The sequence below is a fragment of the Saccoglossus kowalevskii genome, chromosome 13, assembly GCF_978046115.1.
Source record: "Saccoglossus kowalevskii chromosome 13, keSacKowa6.1, whole genome shotgun sequence".
NCBI classification, from domain to species: domain Eukaryota; kingdom Metazoa; phylum Hemichordata; class Enteropneusta; family Harrimaniidae; genus Saccoglossus; species Saccoglossus kowalevskii.
Window position 1 is genome coordinate 18,361,233 of NC_140653.1, and position 20,226 is coordinate 18,381,458.

At 38.5% G+C, this 20,226-nt stretch overlaps 2 protein-coding genes across 2 annotated transcripts; both read left to right on the forward strand.

Moving 5' to 3' along the window:
• The first annotated feature begins 7,952 nt into the window (after positions 1–7,952).
• On the forward strand, positions 7,953–9,639 carry LOC146735048 (uncharacterized). Its single transcript, XM_085507338.1, has 5 exons — positions 7,953–8,083; positions 8,726–8,796; positions 8,997–9,135; positions 9,272–9,419; positions 9,515–9,639. The coding sequence occupies exons 1-5, from the start codon at positions 7,973–7,975 to the stop codon at positions 9,637–9,639; spliced, it is 594 nt and encodes a 197-aa protein (XP_085363464.1). The 5' UTR covers positions 7,953–7,972.
• A 101-nt stretch (positions 9,640–9,740) lies between these two features.
• Positions 9,741–18,975, forward strand: LOC144349971 (stimulated by retinoic acid gene 6 protein-like). Its single transcript, XM_078008325.2, has 7 exons — positions 9,741–9,813; positions 10,133–10,181; positions 16,470–16,587; positions 17,076–17,177; positions 17,692–17,855; positions 18,038–18,151; positions 18,672–18,975. The coding sequence occupies exons 1-7, from the start codon at positions 9,754–9,756 to the stop codon at positions 18,857–18,859; spliced, it is 795 nt and encodes a 264-aa protein (XP_077864451.2). The 5' UTR covers positions 9,741–9,753; the 3' UTR covers positions 18,860–18,975.
• The last annotated feature ends 1,251 nt before the right edge of the window (positions 18,976–20,226 follow it).

Consider the following 20,226-nt stretch of genomic DNA (forward strand, 5'->3'; position numbering starts at 1 on the left):
TGGTTGCCTTGGCAACGGTAGTCCTGATTTTTTTACCACCCAACTAGACTGGCGGTATGACCTGCCTGCCAAGTATGAAGTATGAAAAATCACAGATGAATTAAAATGCCGTTACTGGTGAAATGTTACCCAAATGATGAGGTCAAATTTCTCGATAATTAAAAGAGATAAGAAAAAACAAATGTACATTGTGCCCACACTCAAGCTGATTAGAAATAGCTATAGCCGAGATTGTTAGTCATATATTTGTAGGAGATACATTTGACGCGAAGCTATTTAAAAAAATAAGTTTTTTGGTTGTTGCCATGACAACGGTGGGCCAGGATTTTTTTTTAGATTGTACCGCCCAACTAGAGTAAATGTGTGATCAAGTTTGAGCGAAATCAGCCCAGCCAAAACAACCACAAATAAATAAATACGTGATGACACGGAAAATCACACACATAAACGTGATTTCAATATCAATCCTAGCGGAGCGGAGTCAATAATTATAATATTATTTAATGGAAGCACGTACAATGCCATTTTAGTGATTAATACGAGAACAAAAAGCCCAATGGAGGATGTAGCTTATTTCCGGTTGTGCCAATCACTTCCGACATGTAACATTGTTCGCTTATTGTGTCTAGAAAATTGGTGTCAACAATTCAGGAGCTAAGACGAAGATTGCTTTTGCTTTGACGTTATGTGACCTTTTAGATTTATAACCTACTGTTGCTTTCATTTTTTCAGCGACTGCGGAGATTACATTGAATCGGCGTGTATGTATATCATGCCTGTGTCTGTAAGTACATCGCTGTCATTTTCTGACTACCTATTCAAACCGATTCAAATGTGACTATGACTACATGACATGAAATGTGTACACATATTAATTTCTACTCAACACAATTTCCAAATTAGGTGTTCAGATCAGTCAGTTATTGAGTTCAAATAGCAATATAAAAGTGTTTGAAAGACTCCCCAATAAATGTCATACATTATAATATAATTACCATATTCATAATAATAAATACATGACTTTGCTGTAAATAAAGTGTCTCGCGGTTCGTCAATATAGCGGGAAACTATTGACCTAATGTCATGTTAACAGCCAATCGTAGGTTGTGTGCAAGGCACGTGATTTGCAGCGTAATAACACAGAAGTCAGCAGCGGTCAATAATTCTGGCGCACATGACAAGGCGATAGCCAAATATTTCCAGCTGTATTTTCCCCCAAAACAGGATTTTATCTCTGTTTTTTTTTCTGAAGGTCCGTATGCCGGAAAAGTAGAATATAAATTGGTTTTTGTTATTTGAGTATGATTTTTTTTTCAGTTTCGTTGAACTTTTCATGTTTGTTTTTCAAGTTGTTTTATTGTTATCACTTTAGTAATGTGAATTTTAGTTTTTGGCGATTTGTAACCGTTTTGTTGTTTTGGATTGGCGTTTGAGCACATGAGTAAATAAATGGTTGGTTGGACTTTTCTAGTGGCTACATTCTGCAACCTAACTATATATATTATGTATAGTGTGTTGTATGTTATTAAGTGGGTGTCTAGTCTGGTGAAAGCACGTATTTATAAAAACAAATTAAAAGCCAATCATCAGCTTTTATTTAAAATTAAATATTCAATAGTGATTGTCCCAAAAGGTAAACATCATCCACTCCTATAATGCGTGCTCATGCCTTCACGTGCACGTGAAATGTATCCAGAATTACTATTAACTAGAACTAACGTTGATTTCACAATACCATTTCCGGATTGGCAAATATGAATCCAAGATTCATTGTGAAAAATGTACACTTATAAAACATTAATAACAACAGCAGCTTTATGCCCTTTACTGTACGTCATATAAATAGTAAATAGTATTTACAATTATTCGGTAATGAATGAATTCATGTATAATAATAATATTAACGAGAACGTCTGTCAGGGAATTTACAAACATGTCATGAATACAAAGGATTTCATAAGTTGAAACAATACTTGTCAATAACTCGTGTTTGAATAATTAATGTTTATTTAAGTATTAATTATTTAGTATAATAATAATGCTTCAGGAAATAAATTGTTGGCTGGGCAGCAAATATATTTAACAATTATTAACCGCAACTAATTAGAGGTGTATAAAGATATTTCTCCCTGATGTGACAGTTGCATAATTGTCAAAGAGACACGTCTTCATTTACCCGAAGCCTACAGTACGGCAACCGAGGTGGCTTATGTTATCATTTACAGAAAAAACGTTTACATTATGACTACCTTTTTTTTATTTTTTAAATTCATTTTCAATATCATTTTCACTTTTTTTTATCCTGGTGGGTGACCTTTGATCTATGATAAGAATCAGATGGTCTGTCAGCCAATTGTTGTTGAGAGTCGCCATTCTAATGGGCTCAGTAGGTACCGCTTCGCATGCAGCCCTCGAACAGAAATTCCTATATTTACATATCTAGTAAGGGCCGAGTTCGTTTCTATTCTATTCATTCACTAATATAACCCTTACAACCAGTCCCTAACGTTAATAAGGGCGTGGATAAGCTTGGCATGGGTATGTTTATTGTTTCATCATTTTTTCGTTAAAAATGTCTGAGTGTGTAGGTAGGTAAACAATTCTTACACGGCTCACACGACAATTAATGTTTACTTATAGCGACCGCTTTTATTTAGATCTGATAAAACATGGTGTACATTTATAAGCAAGATGTCAATTCAAACAATTTACATAATAATTGAATAAATTTAGAACAATGTCCTTCATTAGCACAACGGCGAAACTGTCGTGCTCAACAATTTCAGAATACATGCACATGTTACCAGTAACAGTTTTGCTACAATTCAAATGGTATCTCTCTATGTAATTAACATATGTATTTTTTTATACAGACTGTATCAATATTCGTGACCAAATCAGTCAGTCTCCAAGTATGCAAGACACACGAGGATATAGTGTTTTGCAATACAGCTAACATCTTTAATTATTTATTTTGAAAACATAAAATGTGCTTAATTTGATCCTGTAGTGGATATCTACAATACGTGATTATGTAATGTCACATTAGGGAGGTGGTCACAACCAAACATGCGGTTTTCGGTCCGGTATCCGCGGAGCTCCGGGGAGCTACCATGTCATCCGAAAGCGAAAATAGATTTTGGAAATTGGAAATTGTCTTCGTGATCGTGTGGGGATTTGAATGTTCGTAGTCTTAGCGACCACATGGCGACCCGCTGCTGACCTGGTTTCAAGTTTGTCTGCGTTTAAATTTGTGCGATTTATTAACACGGACCTGATCACGTCATCTGCTCGCGCCGCACAAGTGAAGTATGGTTGCTGTCCTCTGCATCTGTGTTTGTCAAATATGTCAGTACTTGGACCTTCAACACTTTGAGATTCGATGTCCAAATTCGTCCCAAATTCGGTACCCAGCATAGCGTATTATTTGCGTGGTTCGTTCTGCTTGCAGACGCTATTAGAATGAAATGTCGACATGTTTTGCATAAACTGAGGGGTATATTGTATTGTGATTTCGTTAATACTAGGAGACCTGCTCTATCCAACCACTTTGCGTACTAGAATATGAGAGATGAATAGACAATTATTAATTACAACGGTGGGGTATATGAAGATATGTCTCTGACAATTACTCACCGAGGCGCAGTCGAGGTGAATACTTGTTACATCAGGGAGAACAATCTTTATTTATGCCGAAGTTTCGGTTAATAATTGTTTCAGCATCAAAATATCGGGAATTGTCTTGTCATATTCGTGTGTCGGTTTGAATGCTCATGTTCTCAACTGCAAGCACCGCAGCGCGGCGTGCATCATTTCTGGGACAACAATACAATTAAGGAGATAGTTATTCTGTTTTCAACGTGTTTACAGAGACTGTTTTGGATGTCATCTGCCAACCACGCAACCGCCCTGATTGCACTTGTTTACGTATTGAAATTGTGCGTTTCATTTGTGTTGTCATTATATTACCAGCGGTCTGCGTGGACGAAATCCGCCAGCTGCTCGCGCCACATATGTGAAATGTTGTTGTATTTATCTACATCAGTGTTGACAATACATTTCCGATTTTCGTAATAATCGAGTTTTCTGAACCTGTTCGTACTTGGAACAACTTATTGCATTTGAATAATTGATTTGACAGTTTCGTACAAAGAATATACATAAATTTATTTGAAAAAAAATAACATGAATAATTAATAAAAGAATAAGTGTTGTTTTCATAAGGTCGATATACCCCCAAACGTTATTTGCGGTTAACCTACGAACACAGTATGCATCTGTACTTGTATTATTTTGCTGCATATCATTAATATGTGTTATTTTATCCACGGCAATGGACTTTGGGGAAACTCTGTCTAAGATAGTGTGTTTAAATCAACTGTCAAAAAGTCAATATAAAAAGAATATGATAATACAACGCTGCCATGTAAAGACGGAATATCCATTTTCTATGCAAATATTTACTGTAACAATAATTAATCTTTTTATTATTTCACAGGCCATAGTTATTTTAGTACTAAGCTACATAGTTGGACGAAAATTACCTTGTTATCATAATCCCTGGGTTGCAAACCTTGGACTACCAACGTAAGTAGTACCCACAATTCAGATTTGGGGACTCCACATTGCATTGTTATTTACCAAAATATTTTGTTGGCCCAAACATGCATAATGGTGTATTGTTAATGTGTTTTTAACCAATGTGCTGTTCATTATTGCGGAAAATGAAAGGTTCAAACTTAAACAAAATAGAGTGTAATATTTTTTTTTTAATAGTCTAAGGATATATTGAAAATATATTGAAACTACCTACAACTTGTACATGCTTATACTTATACTTTCATGCTGTTTCTATCGCGGGAAACACGATCTACATTAGATTTTTGGTCTCAAAATATTTGTGTGATCATTGTTCTCATTGCTATTTTACCTAATTGTTTTGCATAATAAGTAAAGGAATTATATATTACAGACCTGTGAATTTATTGGATGAGCATCGTTGTCGATTAGGTCACGTATTTGCGTTTGGTATCACAGCGTTCTCGATTCTTGACTTGTTCAGAGGAAACTATTATGTCCGAATCGATACTGGTGGTCAATTAGATGGGTGTAAGTAATTGTCACATTTACAGCAATTTTTTTAATTACTTGACCGTTCGCACCAGGTATTTTTATAATAAACGCACTCCAATCATTTAGGAACATAAGTTTTGTTGAATTGCTTTACTAATCACGATATCTGATAACAAAGTAGACGTTTGTCAAATTTAAATAAACACGCGTCACATGAGTAATTTGAATACCTAATAAAAACTTGACAAAAATATAACGGCTTAATTATCGTCTTAATAGCGTTATCTCAGGTAACCGGGGATCGATACGCCCGCAACCCTTTCAAACAAGCACAGACCACACCGAGATGATATTCGTGTCAACCTCTAGTCTTCGCGCCACATGTAGAGTGGCTGAGACCACTTTATTCACCTTTCCAAAACCATCGCACCTTACATGGAAGTTCAAGATCTTGAGGCGTGGCCTCCACACATTCCACTCATGTAGCCAATCACATGAAGTATTTAACACGTCATAACATGTTTGATTAATTGCTCTCTATATTAGGAAGTTACTTCTACATCCATATCTTTAGTTTATACTCATGGGCGCCAACAGTATTAAAATAACATTCCGTAGCGACATTTATCCCTGTAATTTGTTCCAATCACTAACTCGACTACCCCCTGACACGCCGTATAAGCTTAATGATGACAGGTTATAAGAGAGCGTTGAAAGATCTCGCTCAGCCCTTCCATCAGGTACCAATTATCCAGCCTTAATCAGTGAATGTCGTTATAATTGCCAAAAAGCGGACTCACATCTAAATACATGGAAATATATATCATGACAAAAACTCCGAAGTGCTTGAAATATTTGAAAAAGTTAGCAGTAGCATTGTAGTCATACCATGGTTTGGTAGTCACGCACTGATTTAGCAAGAAATTTAAAGACAAACACACGTAGCAGTGGTCCTCTGTTACTGGCGAATCTAAGTATAGGGCATACATATTGTTTTAGACCGTCACTCCTCTGTAAAACAACCGCATGTACATTTACATATTCCGGGCTAGAAATATTTTCGGGCCTCGTATTGTGTATAGAATTCCAATAATAAGCATCCACCAATTGCAAGACAGTTGTTGACAACGACTGCATCGCCCATTGTTAACGAAAGTTGAAAACTTCCACGGCAGTGTTCGCTGCCTCGCTGCAAACTACAAATATGCATCAGTGACGTGTGGCATATACCGTTTACACTAAATTTAGTGTCTATTTAGGGTGTTTGGTATTCCATTATAATGGAATGGCAGAATATCTACTAGGTCATGTGCGTATTTTGTAATAGACATACTTGGAAAGCGGCTTCCACTTTAACGCAAAATTGACCGGCTTCGAGCAACACGTTAATTTAAGCATATGAGTAAATTAGATTCGTCTAAGATACTGGCAATACTTGTCATTTTATACACGTCTATGTGTCTGCAGATAACCGATGTCAAACCACGTGGCATATCGTAGTACTAGAGAACTCTACCAATGTAAGGTAACAGTAAAAGAGATATTAAAGAAAGCTTAGAAAGAACTTCCGTGTGCTAAGAGTATTGAAGACATATTAAAGATTTGTTTTGCCTTCCAACAAATATTTGTCTGTTGTTTGAGCACCTCAAGTTCAATTTTGAGATACCAAACATTGGTTAATAATAATTAGATGAATCAAAATACGTGTTTTTCTTTGTAAAACTAATCATGTCTGTGGATTACCCCAGAGCATCTATGAACCAAATTTCAATGAAATGTGATGATTATGCACATTATGCAAATTCAAAAATTGTCTATTGTTCCAGGGCACATTAGACCAAATTTCGGTACAAATGTGAGGATTAATTCTTGAAAAGAACCAATGGCAAGCCGAAAAGTTAATCATTATGCAAATTAGGTAATTAATACAGACACACTAACTGCAAAGCTTCTCATTGTGTCTCAATTCGCACACAGGTGTCAGTAGGTAAAAGTCACTAAGCATGCTACTATACCAATATATACATAGGCAATGGGGTAGTTCATATGCTGTGCTAAGTTTGTCCATGGGAATACCTGACGGTCAATGTTGGTTGGTCGCAAAATATAAAGGTGGTTTCACGAATTCATTCTGGAGTGCTGTTTTTGTGAGCAGCCTTTTCATGATAATGTACAAGTAACCTGCGTTAAATAGCTAGATGCACTCAAAATTATCATATTTAGAATTGATGGAATGGTTATTGAAAAAAGACTGCTACGTTACTGCAATGAACATACACCTGATAAAATATGTTACATTGTAAACATATTTGTCGAGTTTGGAACATATTTTTTTTTATTTTTCAACAAAGTATTAATATTCCAATGGCCACATTGTCTATCTCTGCTTACCGATTTGCTGACTGAATTTCTAAATAGACTAGACAAAAACAAAATACATAGATCGTCTTTAGATATTAATTGTTAACGTGCACTTATGTTTATATTTTCCAGTCTTTAATGGTTGCCTTAATACGTTCATTGTCTTTATTATATACTATCCGTATTTCGGTTGTATCAGTTCCAACAATCGTTTGGTTGGCAGTATATTGGGTCTTTTCTATGGAGCATATTTTTCAATAGTTACTTGGTATTTCCTGCTTCAATGCGAACACGCACCAATGGTATGTATCTATGCTTATATTAAAATCAGTTAATGTAAAACGGTTGCATTAAGATTCTTAAACTGTGTTCTATACAATTTTAGTTCCATGACATAAAAAGGTTAGTTAACAGAAATATACATTTGAATTTCATAATCACCGAATACTGCAATCAGTTTTTCAGTTATTCAACTAAAACAGCTGAACTAGTGAGTTTGTTTTATGACCAACATTAATCCGCTATGTAGTTTCAATCAATGACAGATTTTCTGATGTATGGCGCACCATGTCAAATCTGTACTGTAGTGGTGATATCGAGGTTTGTGTATGTCCTGATGCGCGAAGTAATGATGAAATCAAACAATCAGGTACGGTACATGCAGTACATAAACTATTATATTATTTATACCATGGCGCTATATGACAATGTGCGTCTTATAATATACGGAAATCGTGTTTATTCACTCAAACCTTTGGTTCGTGGATAATACAAGTTTTTGACGTCACTCGTAACAAACAGGTCTACGAACGAGCGACGTCATGTGATAATCTAGTAGTATATGCGAGTACATGAAGTAAATGGCACGGTAGATATTTGTTTATGAATGAATTGTCAATCAATTTAATTGCAACATCGTATTATTGCGATAAAAAACAACAGCACCGCCGCACAATTTGTTTTACTCAAAAATGGTTACGTTTAACATGAATATTGTGACGTGACCGGACCATATCAGATATTTCATAATAAACGTCACAACTGTGAATATTCGTGGTCATGTGATGAAAATAAATAAAAATTGTAAATTTATGGTATAAGATATATTACCCATCAAATCGTATTCTAGTATAATTTTTCAAATGAACAACATATCTGCATTATCATTGGTTTAGAGGTTTTAATAATAGATTGGCATGGCCCAGAATTCGATATATAGATATTGCATGTGCAGTATTTTATTCTCGCATTTCCAAACTGATCGCAATGTATCTCTGTTTCCTGCGTTAAGAAAGAAGAAAGTATCCCGCTGCGACAAAGGGCTTGCTTTGTGTACGTACGCAGATTACTTTCACCCAAGGAGTAAGTAGTTTCCTAAATTTACAAAATAGTGCTGGTTCTTACGAGATTATTTATGTAAATTAACATAACATATGGAATTAATATTCAACTCATCTTAACATCGCCCTTTCAAAACATTAACGTTAACTTTACTAGACAATGTCATTTGTAAATAAAGGCATATTGTTCACATAACGCATTGAATACTGATTTGATTATAGGAGCCATGTGTCACGTGATAACAGGAGCTTTGTTTATTGGAGAAGGGTTACTCGTACAGTGTACAAGAATGTACCCGGATTTCGCTATTCCACAAGGATATTATCAACATTTTTTGTATCTTCTATCGTAATTTACGAGGTAAGTATGTCACCCCTGCCGTACGCTGTTATTGTCATGTAGCGTCTTATTGATTGCTTCGACATTGTGTAGTAAGACCAATGATTGTTCTGTTTTGCCAGTTCAGACGTATACCAAATTATAATTTTTTGTTCAGCTTGTGTTGCTAGAACATAGACTGGTGAAGAATACTTTGGTTAAACTTGAAACGTTATTGTTTGACGAAGATTTAGCGCGTTTCATGATTTTATCAGGACACGAAGACACATACAAAATGATGAAAACATTCTCTAAACATGGACACGGTAAGTTTTTATCTATTTGGTGTTTCAATTACTTTGTGGTAGCCACCTATCTAAGAGAACGAATAACATTTATGTGTTTGTTTTTTACTTTACAGTCCATGTGATATTGACACTTGGTTTTACTGTTCTTTTACTTGGTATCTTCATTATCAACATGATTACGTCATACAGGTATGATGTCACACATATAAAACAAGCAAGGTTTCAATTAGTGATTTGATGCTTCTTACCAGTACCGTCATAAACATCATTTGGTTATAACAAACTTGATATAGTAATATATTGTTGGTGCATGATTATATTCTTTTTTTATTGCAGAAAGAATTTACTGAAGATGTTCAAAGGAGATAAATCATTTTTACCACCTGGTAGCGGGTCTCCAACGAGTTTGGTAGTATGTAATTGTTTAGTATGTCATCGGTTATTACCACCATAAGTCAACATAAATTTGCATCGTCTATAACATATAACTATTAAATGCCAATAGCTAATCGTTTTACACCTGGGATATCTGGTTCTATGCGTAACTATCAGTAAAATCTTTTCAACATTTTTGAATATATTTAAAAAAAAGATTTATTACTAAAAAAATATAATTTGCGCATGTATATCAAGAGATGCGTTGTGCTCCTATAGTTTTTGTTACGAACCTATTAACTACACATTTAACGTTCGTATGCAAAACTATAATGATTTGCAATTTTTAAACCAAGGTTTGCTGTTTAAAGTATGCAGGATATCAACTTGGATATATTATACTAGGTAAGATTTATTATTAGGTGAACAATAATTTACGACCCATAATGGACGGAAGCACACTTTGAGTGACATGTATGTGCGAGGTTTTAGCAGAGTACATATATAGAGAATAACGTATGCTTAGTCCATTATTGGTTGGCAGGGACTTCACTACTGTTATTGTTTTGTAAAGTTGTTAATACCAGTAAATTTGCTGCCCGAAAACTTGGAGAAAATCCAAAGTGAACGAAACAGTTTCAGTGTCACTGATCTATGAATCTGCATAATTTAAAACGCCATTATTGAAATTCGTTTTCACAATATCTTATTTCAAAATACGTGTGTACGCAAGGTTTACTTCGGATCGCTGCTGCAGATCGTCGGTCTGCGCGCATGGTTGTAAACCCGGGGTACATGTATGTAGTCGTATTTCCTTTCAGTCACGAACCACGTGACCGAGGCCATGAGGCGAGCCATATTGGCCTACTTGCACTCTGGGTCCTTCTTTCTCCGCACCGAGGTCTAAGCCAATGCTAAAGTCTATGGTGTGTATAAACTATGTGAATAGGCGGGTTCTGAGAACCCTCTGCCTAAATTCACTACATTCAATTATCCACCATAGACTCCGGTCAGTCAAAATGACTATTTTGAACTGTAGGCAGAGTCAGACGTTGATAGGTGGCGGGTTCCCGAGTAAACAGAAAGTGATGAAAAGGGTGCCGGGATAATGCTTTTCAGTAATAGACTACCACCTAGTTAAGACCAATGCAGAAAATGGTGTCTTACCTTGCCTGTGCTGTCCCTGAAGCAAATGCCACAATGCTGCCACGGTGACAGGATTCGGTGTGCCTGACAATACTAGACTCCAACCCCAATTAATTCTGGGGTAACTAGCTTTGAAATAAAGACCGAAACAGTTCTGCATGAGGGCATGGCCGAAAGCGAGACCTGGCAATTCCAGGGGGTGCCGATGGTAGAAATTTGTCCGTAAAATTGCTGAGACTGACTTATCGCTTATGCACAGGGATCTCTGTGGTCATTCGAATTGGGTCAGCACCCAAAGTCTGACCCGCTACGATGGGACCCATCTAAAGAGACCCTCCTCAATGGATTGAGTATCTCTTAGATAGTTTATAAAGACATTCTGCATTCTCCAGAAGCCTGCCCTCAGAATATGTTTGACGGGGCACCTGACGCTAATGCTAGTAAGTTAGCAATCACACGGACCTCATGCGCTCGTACTTGGTGTCTCCGCATACTCTGTGTCAAGGAAGTTATGGTATAATAAAGGTATTATAAACACAGTCGCAGTAATCCACCTGTGCTGGCCTGTTTTGCCTGCCTTGGTCGTTACACATAAACATGTGCTTGGCACCCTGCCTTGGCTCCCTATTACGGTCTTTGTAGTAACTCAGTGCTCAGATCGGGCAGAGAAGCAATTCCTGCTGATCCTCTGGGCCGATAATATTTGCTAGCCGGGGGATGACGATCGGCTTTGGATTGTGCCCTGGGATTTGGTTCTTGGCGAGAACCCGATTCGTGTCTTTAGCACAACTTGATTGTCCATAAAGGCGACGCATCCATTCGAGAAGGACAGTGCCCCTAGTTCTGACCGACGCTTACTTTAGGTGAAGACCAGTAAGAAGGTTTTCCACATCAACAAATTTGAGTGGTGCTGATCGGAGAGGCTCAATCAATAAGTCCCAATTGGGTGGTTTTCTTGTTCGGGGTCTCGACCTCTGATTATAGAAGGTAGTAAACAGTCTTCTAATAATAGGACAATCGGCTAATCTTGTCCCCAAAGCATTCTAAATGGCGGGAGACAAAGCTAACCTATAGACAACGATCGCCATGTGGAACAAGTCCACTTCGTCAAACAAGTAGACGAAAAAGTCTGCTACCTGGCGAACAGAGGGACAGCATGGATCAATCTCCCTTTCGCTACACCAATCAGTGTACACTCGCCATTTTGAGTCATAGGCTGCGTTGGTGGAATCCCTATTTGCCCTGGCTAGGACGTTGGCAGCCCGTGCAGATAAGCCTTTTGTTCGTGCGAGTCTACTGAGAGCCTCAATGCATGTAAGTGGTACACCGCTGGTTGGGACTGCAGGTCCAGTAAGTCTGGAAGCACTACTAGTGCTTCAAATAGCATTTACAACAGTAGTGGAAACCAGGCCTTGATTGCCAATTGGGCGCCACCTATGTCAATATACAGGTCTGCTTCTGTTGTAGTTTCTCCAGTACTCGGTGAATTAGCGATTGACAAAGCATCCATGGCTTGGTGTTCCAGGGTGTGGCAAATAGGTCTATCTTTGGACAGTCCCACAGCTGAAACTGCCTGGAGGCTACCCATTGGGGTATCTGCTACTCCGCGTTCTGAAGATGGATTTGCCGCGAGAGGACGTCTGCCAGACTGTTCCTCACCTTTGGAATGTGGTGTCCGATTAGCTCCACATTTCTTTCCAGGCACCAAAGGAGAATTTGCTCTGCTAGGACTGACAACGATGGGGATCTTGTTCCCCCCTCCTTGTCGATATAGGAGAACACCGCTGTGTTGTCCGTGCGAAGCAAGACTCTGTGGTCTCGAACTATGGGTAGAAAGTGTACTAGTGTTAAGTGTATTGCTTTCACTTTGAGCCAGTTGATATGGCAGTCCCAAATCCAATGCGGTAGCCATATTTCTTGGGCTTGTTCATCCAATAGGTATGTGTTCTCGGATTTGTAAATATTACCTTTTGACATTGATTGTTTGGCTTATAGTTGGGTATTGTTGCTTGGATTTTCCCCAACCTGTGAGGGAGGCATCTGTTACCAGAGTCATAGCCGTGACAAGTGGGTCCAGGGGAGCCCCCTGCCTGAGGTTGGCAATTGTCGACCACCAGAGTCCAAGAGTGTTACTCGCCTCTCCAGTTCCTGTAAGTATGCTCAGTGTTGTAGCAAAGTGCGCTGTACCGGGCGGCTGCATAATGCAGCCTGGGGAACTACCCTGTGAACCGATGTCATCATTCTGATGATCCGCATTAGTTCTTGGAAGGACACTGAGGGAACGCTGACTAGGCATTTGGCTAGGTTGCTTGGCACCAAACAACGCGCCTGGGATGAACGTACCAAGCCTGCCTCCATGTCGAACTCCATGCCCAGGAACACCAGCTGTTGTGTTGGCCTGAGATGGGACCTTGCTTGATTTACTAGAAAGCACAACTGGTGTGGTAAATCCTGTAGCCGAACAAGTAAGACTAACAACCCCTTGTTTGGATTGTGTAGCAACCAGTCGTCTAGGTATGGGTTGATGTGTACTGACGCCCGGTGTAGCAACAGCACTACCTGTTTCATCACTCTGGTGAACTTGTAGGAAGCTGTGCATAACTCGAAGGAGAGTACCCAAAATTCAAATACCTGGCCCGGATGGGTGAATCAAAGAAGTTGGTGACTTGGTAACTTGCTGGGTGCATCGGTATGTGCAGGAAGGCAGCACTTAGATCTAATGAGGCTAGCCAGTCGAAACGGTGGATGGAGAGTAGCACACTGTTTGGCATCTCCATATGGAATCGATCGAGCAACACATACTGATTTAGTCTGCTTAAGTCCAGAACTGGACGCCAGCCACCTGTAGCCTATAGTGCTAGAACACATTTTTGTAGAAGCATTGACTTAAGGCAGGCTGTTCTATCTTGCATATGGTGCCCTTTGTCAGCAAACTGTTTACTTCCTGTCGGATTGCTTCTGCCTTGTGGGAGTCCCCTGGCAGTGCCCCCAGATTTCAGTGGTATCTTGTAACCACGATCACTACCTGGAGCGTCCAGGGACCAGTCACCCACTGCCTTCAAGCCGGAATGCACCGGCACAATCTGTGTGCGACAGGGATATGTGGGCATGGGTTTGGTGATTGAAAGTGGGGGGTTGTTTTCTCCTCCTCCGAAGTGAGTCCCCACAAGGCTTGAAGTAGTCAATAAATTGAGACCTGGCCTCTCGCCAAATGTATGTCCACCCGCCCCTGTTGCAGAGGTAAGCGTCAAACATGCTTACCCAGCTGTCGGGGTGGACGACTGCCCAATGAGGAGGAGACACCACCTGGCCCTTTCTTCCTTTGGGGCGCACTGCCACTCTTCCCTCCCGCGGAAAGGCACGGTCGCTTCCCTCCGGGGTGACTCTGGCCAGCAGGCGACACCTTAGGGTGTTGTGTTTTCTGCACTTTGGGTGCCCTCCTTTTGCCTTTGGCAGCGGCCAACTTGCTAGCGGACTCAGCCTGAACTTGATGGCTTTCCAAAGCTCCAAGCTGTGCCCGTCATCTCCCCATCTAAGAGGGTGGAAGACTGGAGGACACTGGAGGATGTCGCATGTAGCTGTGCGGTGTCCTACTAATAGTTGTGTTGCCTGGTCTAGGAGGCTGGTGTGCTCTGCCTCTGGGGTCTTAGAGTCCTGGGCACTCATGATGATGCACTCCGGCGTGCCAACCACATACTCCAAAAAGTTAATGGGTCGTAACTCTGCCCTCAGGGCGTGATGGATCATTTCAGCTTGAGCTGATAGGAACGTCCATGGAACACGGCTGTCCCCATTTACCTGTCCCATCGAACAAAAATTCGTGGTACCAGGGTCAGGGGAAGGAACCCTGGGATCCGGTCAGGGGACATTTGGTCTCATCCCAGACTTTGCCAGAATCTGAGACAGACACCACTCCGATCGGGTAGCGTTTGGTTCAACAGAAGGAGTTCTGCATGAGATTACCTCAGCATGGGGCCTTAGGTATCACCTCCTCCGTAGACAACCAACGTCCGCCCATCAACGCCGTCTGCGCCGTCCGCCACACTCAGCCGGACCAGACAGGGATGCTTTGGATCCCAGCGTCTGTGATCCCATGAGCGTCGAAGCAACAGTGAACAACTGCTTTAGGGTCGAGGGTGGGGGTATGTACATCTTGTCATTAGGTTCGATGATACTCCGCTCACCCCTATGGTGTGGCTCACTGAGTGATTGCCAATGGATGACTCCAGGAGGGCGTGAAATCTCGGGACCTCCACTGTCGGGCCTCTCACTCAACGAGTGGGAGGACATTCCGCTCATGCTAACACACCACTCACTCACACCACTCTTACTGGATGCGCGACCTTTGCTACGAACCCGAGCGATGTGGTCAGTCTCAGCGATATTAACGTGGCTCTAGAAAATATCCCAGGTCTCAGAACCCCAGCTGTTACAAACGCCTTCCCAGCAGAATCCCGAACCCGCACTCAGTCTAAGCACATATAGCATCTTGAATGCGGGTTCCACGCTCGCAAATTCTGATCACAATAGCTACACAATCTCCTCGCAAATTTAGGGGACAAAACCGGCATGTCTGACATGCCTGCTCTTGCTTCTATCCATTTCTAAAAACACATTGGTAAAAATGAACAAGACATGCATGAGGGGGACGAATTTGCGTCGTCGATTTTTTTTCCTGTTGTAAAAATATACACACAAAAGGGCAACACGGGAGTACAAAATAAGAAAAACTTATCCTACTTATCGGCGGCCGCGCCAGCGGCAGCAACCCAAGCTAAAACTTGAACAGGAGAAAGCAGGCTTCCAGGCTGGACCGCAATTAAATAATTTATACCTCATACTTCTTTCTCCTTACACGCCCTTTCTTTTATTCGATTCGCAAAAATGTATTGTGTTCATGTCCATGGTACGAGACATTGATGCTTAATAACGGAATAAATTATTGTTAATAATCGGCAACAATGACGACATAAAATTCACTGGTATTGATAATGCTATATTATTAGTAATTTATTATTTGTAATTATTTCACCTGATGATGATATACATCTGAATCTAGTGCAAATTAAATGGATTTGATATTTTTTTATATTTATCAGCAATTATGTTACAATATGTTATGTTATATAATTAGCCGTCGAGAACTGTGTGAACATACTAAATAAATAGTGCTCAATCAAGTGCCAATGAATTCAATTAAATATATATGTTTGCTTATTTGGATGAGTTTTCGATGTACCAGATTGTTCATCTAATTTATTATAGAAAAGCCTTTAAATAGACAATTGCATTTTTGTAATTTATATTCCTGGTATTCCCAGCGTATCGCCGACTTGATTTACTTGCTTACAATGGCATAGATATAAACAACTCCACACCGAATAAACTGTAAATTGGAAATTATCTTTCAGTTTCCAATCAATAATATTATATCAAGTTCACCTCAGTGAAAAGTAGCTTTGTTTTACAAAGGTAATATATATATCCCAAGGTGGAACTATGTAGCAGTACTTTTCAATAAAAAAAGCACTATATTGATATTTTCAGCTTTTTTTGTACTCGAATTTGTTATCGTCTTACTATCGCTCATGTTGGCGTACGAATTATTCTACCCTCTTAACATCGGAGTCCGCTCACTGTTCATCGATACTTTATATAATATATGGTACGTATATATATTAATCAACCATTTAAGCTAGTTTGATGAATATGATAAAATACGTTGGGAATTGGTAATCAAAAATAACAAGTATAGCGGAAACTATATTTCACTATGACTTGCGTTTAGCGTAAGATAATCCTTTTTATCTGACATTTTTATTGGAGCACTCGCTTGAAGGACTATTCGTCATCACCGACCAATTGAACTCCCTCATTTGTACAAACTCTCCAGCGCATAATATTGATCCAATAAGATTACGTCAGCTGTCATGTATCGCCGTAAGGGTTTCTTGAATTGTTTTGCTAGGTTGTACAATTGCACACCTCCGCACGTACAGATCCAGGGCGTAGTCCGCATTCATTTATTGTCACGTGACGAGTTTGATATTGGCAATAATGCTATACATAGTAGATGATAATGAGTAACTCCTTGATTTGATGTGATGTGATTGGTTGTAAATTATTGTTACACAAATTGTTATTCTCTGACAGGCCCAGTGGTGTATTTGGCTGTGTTGTTTATATGCTGCAGTTGATATTTTCACATCACGTGTTTTTACAGGATAAAGGAATGAAGTTGGGAATTGATAACAGGTAACATTAGATGCATCATCTCGCTTACAAACGTGAGGATCAACATGTCTGTATTGAGTACCACTTTGTAATTCAATAGAACAAATTAAAAACATAACACAGAAATATTAATCCCAACTATGTAAAAAATGATATCCAAATGAGATTTATATTCAAGTTTTGTTGTCCATAGAAAAAATACCGACCAAGCTGGGCGAACTTTTTTTTACCAAATTCTAATTCCGATTCACCAGCGCCGCCGTTAGCATGCACATTGAAGACCATTTTCATGTCTGTCAGTAATGCAACTGCGCATGTGCAAATGATGCGCAGTCGACACGTGATGATAGCAAATACAATGGAGCACTTGATTCAGAGTATTGAAGTTATCAAGGCAATGTTTCTTATCAGAGTTTCAAATAATCAAACACATGCAATTCAAATAAGTTATTATACACTTTAAGGATTTAATGTTCTGATTCTAACTCAATTTCAAATTATTTTAACACGACTGTGTTCTTAATTTTGTTTGCAGACGTCTGTTTCATATTATTTCCTTCTTTATGTACTACTTCAACGTAATTCTCGGTATCATATCATGCATATCCAGACTACTACGGGGTTTGGCTGTCGGGCTTGTCTTTCTCGGTCGACTAGACCACCCCATCATTCAGAGGAACTTCGAAATGCTTGATCCAGGTAATATTTAACTCCCATATTAAAAACATTTCACATAGAAACATTCAGTTTACGCTGAAGAAAGTGAGTAAACACGTGTACACTTATGGAGTGTATACAATTAGAAACAATGGTTGAACTACAATTGTAGTGTATAGCAGTAATGCTGTGTGTTAACATTTAATTGTTTATGTGGTTACTAGGCTACCGGGCATATCTTGGCTTTCTGAGGGTGGAGGAGGCGCACTGTAATCCTACAGTGGTGGCATTCTGTCAGTTATTGGTGGATAACATGCAGAGGAAAGAGCACATTCGAGGTATGACGAAGGCACGCGATAACTTTTAGGCATTTACACACATGTCATATCAAACTTGAAACGCACCATATGGTATTGTCTATTTGTGCACGTCCATACATTCTCTGTTAATATTTATTAGAGTTGAATTGAGTTTATAATTATTTCACTTCATTAGTTATCAGTGTCTTATACAAAATCACTTTCTGTACATTTGCATGTAATGTCAAACAAGCATATACAAACAATTAACATTAAATAATTATCGAGATTTTAACCTAAATATATGATTGCATTAATGCCGTGATCATGAAACATAATAGTATCTTTTCTTGTTTTGTAACATATTTAATACATGGCTGTGTGCCATAAATGCCCAAAATAATAACTCGTATTGTTTATTTATTGTTTTTTTAGAAGTATTCATACCTGACCATTGCAATAAATGGCATGTTTTCTTTCTGTTATTAAAGCCTGCCACCAAGAAACATTAATTTTATGAGTATAAATCAATGTAATAATTTGTTTTGTTTTATTCTAGGTCAATCAACACATGTATTGTCCATATCGAGACACGCTGGTATACTGACAAAACGATGCAGAAACCGTTGGCTTGTTGGTTATACCTTGATACATAATCCATCATTAGCACTTTCAAGAACATTTCAAAGACAAAAACAAAGTGACAATGCGTTTAACCCTGTTCGGTTCAATAATTATATTTGCTAACTACATAAGCCACGCGACGATTTTATAGCATTTGAGTATTCTTTTGTATAGGACGTCACGTACCTTTACCAGTAATTATCTTTGTAAATAAAATGAATAAAACAGTCAAGATTAAAGTACAGTGTCCGCGAAGTGCTTTGCAGAACGTAATGTATTCATCGAAATATAAAGTACTATGTATTGTACGGATGGAGTACAAAGTGACGTTGTACATAATAGACAAAATAATATATTTATTTCATTGTGTAAGTTGGATATGGCATGAATAGCTAATCATATCGTAACATAATTTCAGCTTACACTGTTACCTTTAGGTGATATCGGAAAGTGAAATAATACAATCTACAGTGAAAGGATCTTAGACATAAGCCATATTGCTATAGATGTTAGTGCAAAACGTATAACGAATGTATAACGTATAACGAAAAATCAAAAGTTATTGTAGTACCATGTTCACATGTTTATATTATAATAGTACTTTATTCTTCAAGTGTATTACAAAGACAAATGTAATATGCCTCCCTCGGTTATCTAGCGTTGAACGTCTCTTATGTGTACCAAACAATAAGTCAGGTCTTAGCTGAGCAATGTTGAAAGCTTCTGTACTTGACGTGTTTGCACCATTTGTAATTAGGTATACGTGTACCGGGATTTTCGTGTTAGACAATTCAGGAAAGATGTTTTCCATTTCGGTAAACTGAGAAGCGACGGATGTCAACTGCTTCTAGGACGAATATGATTAAACAAATAAAGGTGATAGCATATTTATTATAAAGAAAATGTTATCAGTAACATTGAACAATTACCAAGGGCTACCTTTACCATTTTCTATGTATTATATTATGCTAGCACGTGGGCCAAAACTTGTATTATGTACATTTCTACTCTCAGTTATTTTATTATATTATATTTTACATTTCGAATTAGATGTCGGTTGAAACGAATGTCATATTTCAATATCAGTATGAAGAAAATACCACAACTAAATGTTATTTCTACCCATCAAAGCAAGTAATAACAAATTAGAATAACAACACATAAATAAATACACAAGCAGCCTGTCGGCTGAGATAGCTCCGCTGCTAGCAAGGACATTTCAAATAAAGAACTGAAGATATCACTAGAAAATGAACAATACGTATATAGTATCACGGCAATCAGACTTGCGTTTTTTAAAAGTCAAAAATATCACTTTTTACCAAAAAAGACAAAAATATTCACCACAGTTAGAGAATTGAAGATATCATCACGAAATGAACAAATCTGAAAGAGGTCTAGCTGAGGTACGTATATGTATAGTATCAAAGCAATCAGGCTTGCGGTTTTTTTAAAAAGAAGTCGAACTTATCAATTTTTACCCCAAAAAA

Bases quoted from the DNA above. Each gene is read 5' to 3' on its own strand.
- LOC144349971 (XM_078008325.2), top strand. From the start codon at position 9,754: ATGTTCAAAGGAGATAAATCATTTTTACCACCTGGTAGCGGGTCTCCA. The intron at 17,178-17,691 runs GTAACATTAGAT...TTTTGTTTGCAG, and splicing joins AAGTTGGGAATTGATAACAG to ACGTCTGTTTCATATTATTT. The intron at 17,856-18,037 runs GTAATATTTAAC...TGTGGTTACTAG, and splicing joins CTTCGAAATGCTTGATCCAG to GCTACCGGGCATATCTTGGC.
- LOC146735048 (XM_085507338.1), top strand. From the start codon at position 7,973: ATGACAGATTTTCTGATGTATGGCGCACCATGTCAAATCTGTACTGTA. The intron at 8,797-8,996 runs GTAAGTAGTTTC...ATTTGATTATAG, and splicing joins AGATTACTTTCACCCAAGGA to GAGCCATGTGTCACGTGATA. The intron at 9,420-9,514 runs GTAAGTTTTTAT...TTTACTTTACAG, and splicing joins ATTCTCTAAACATGGACACG to TCCATGTGATATTGACACTT.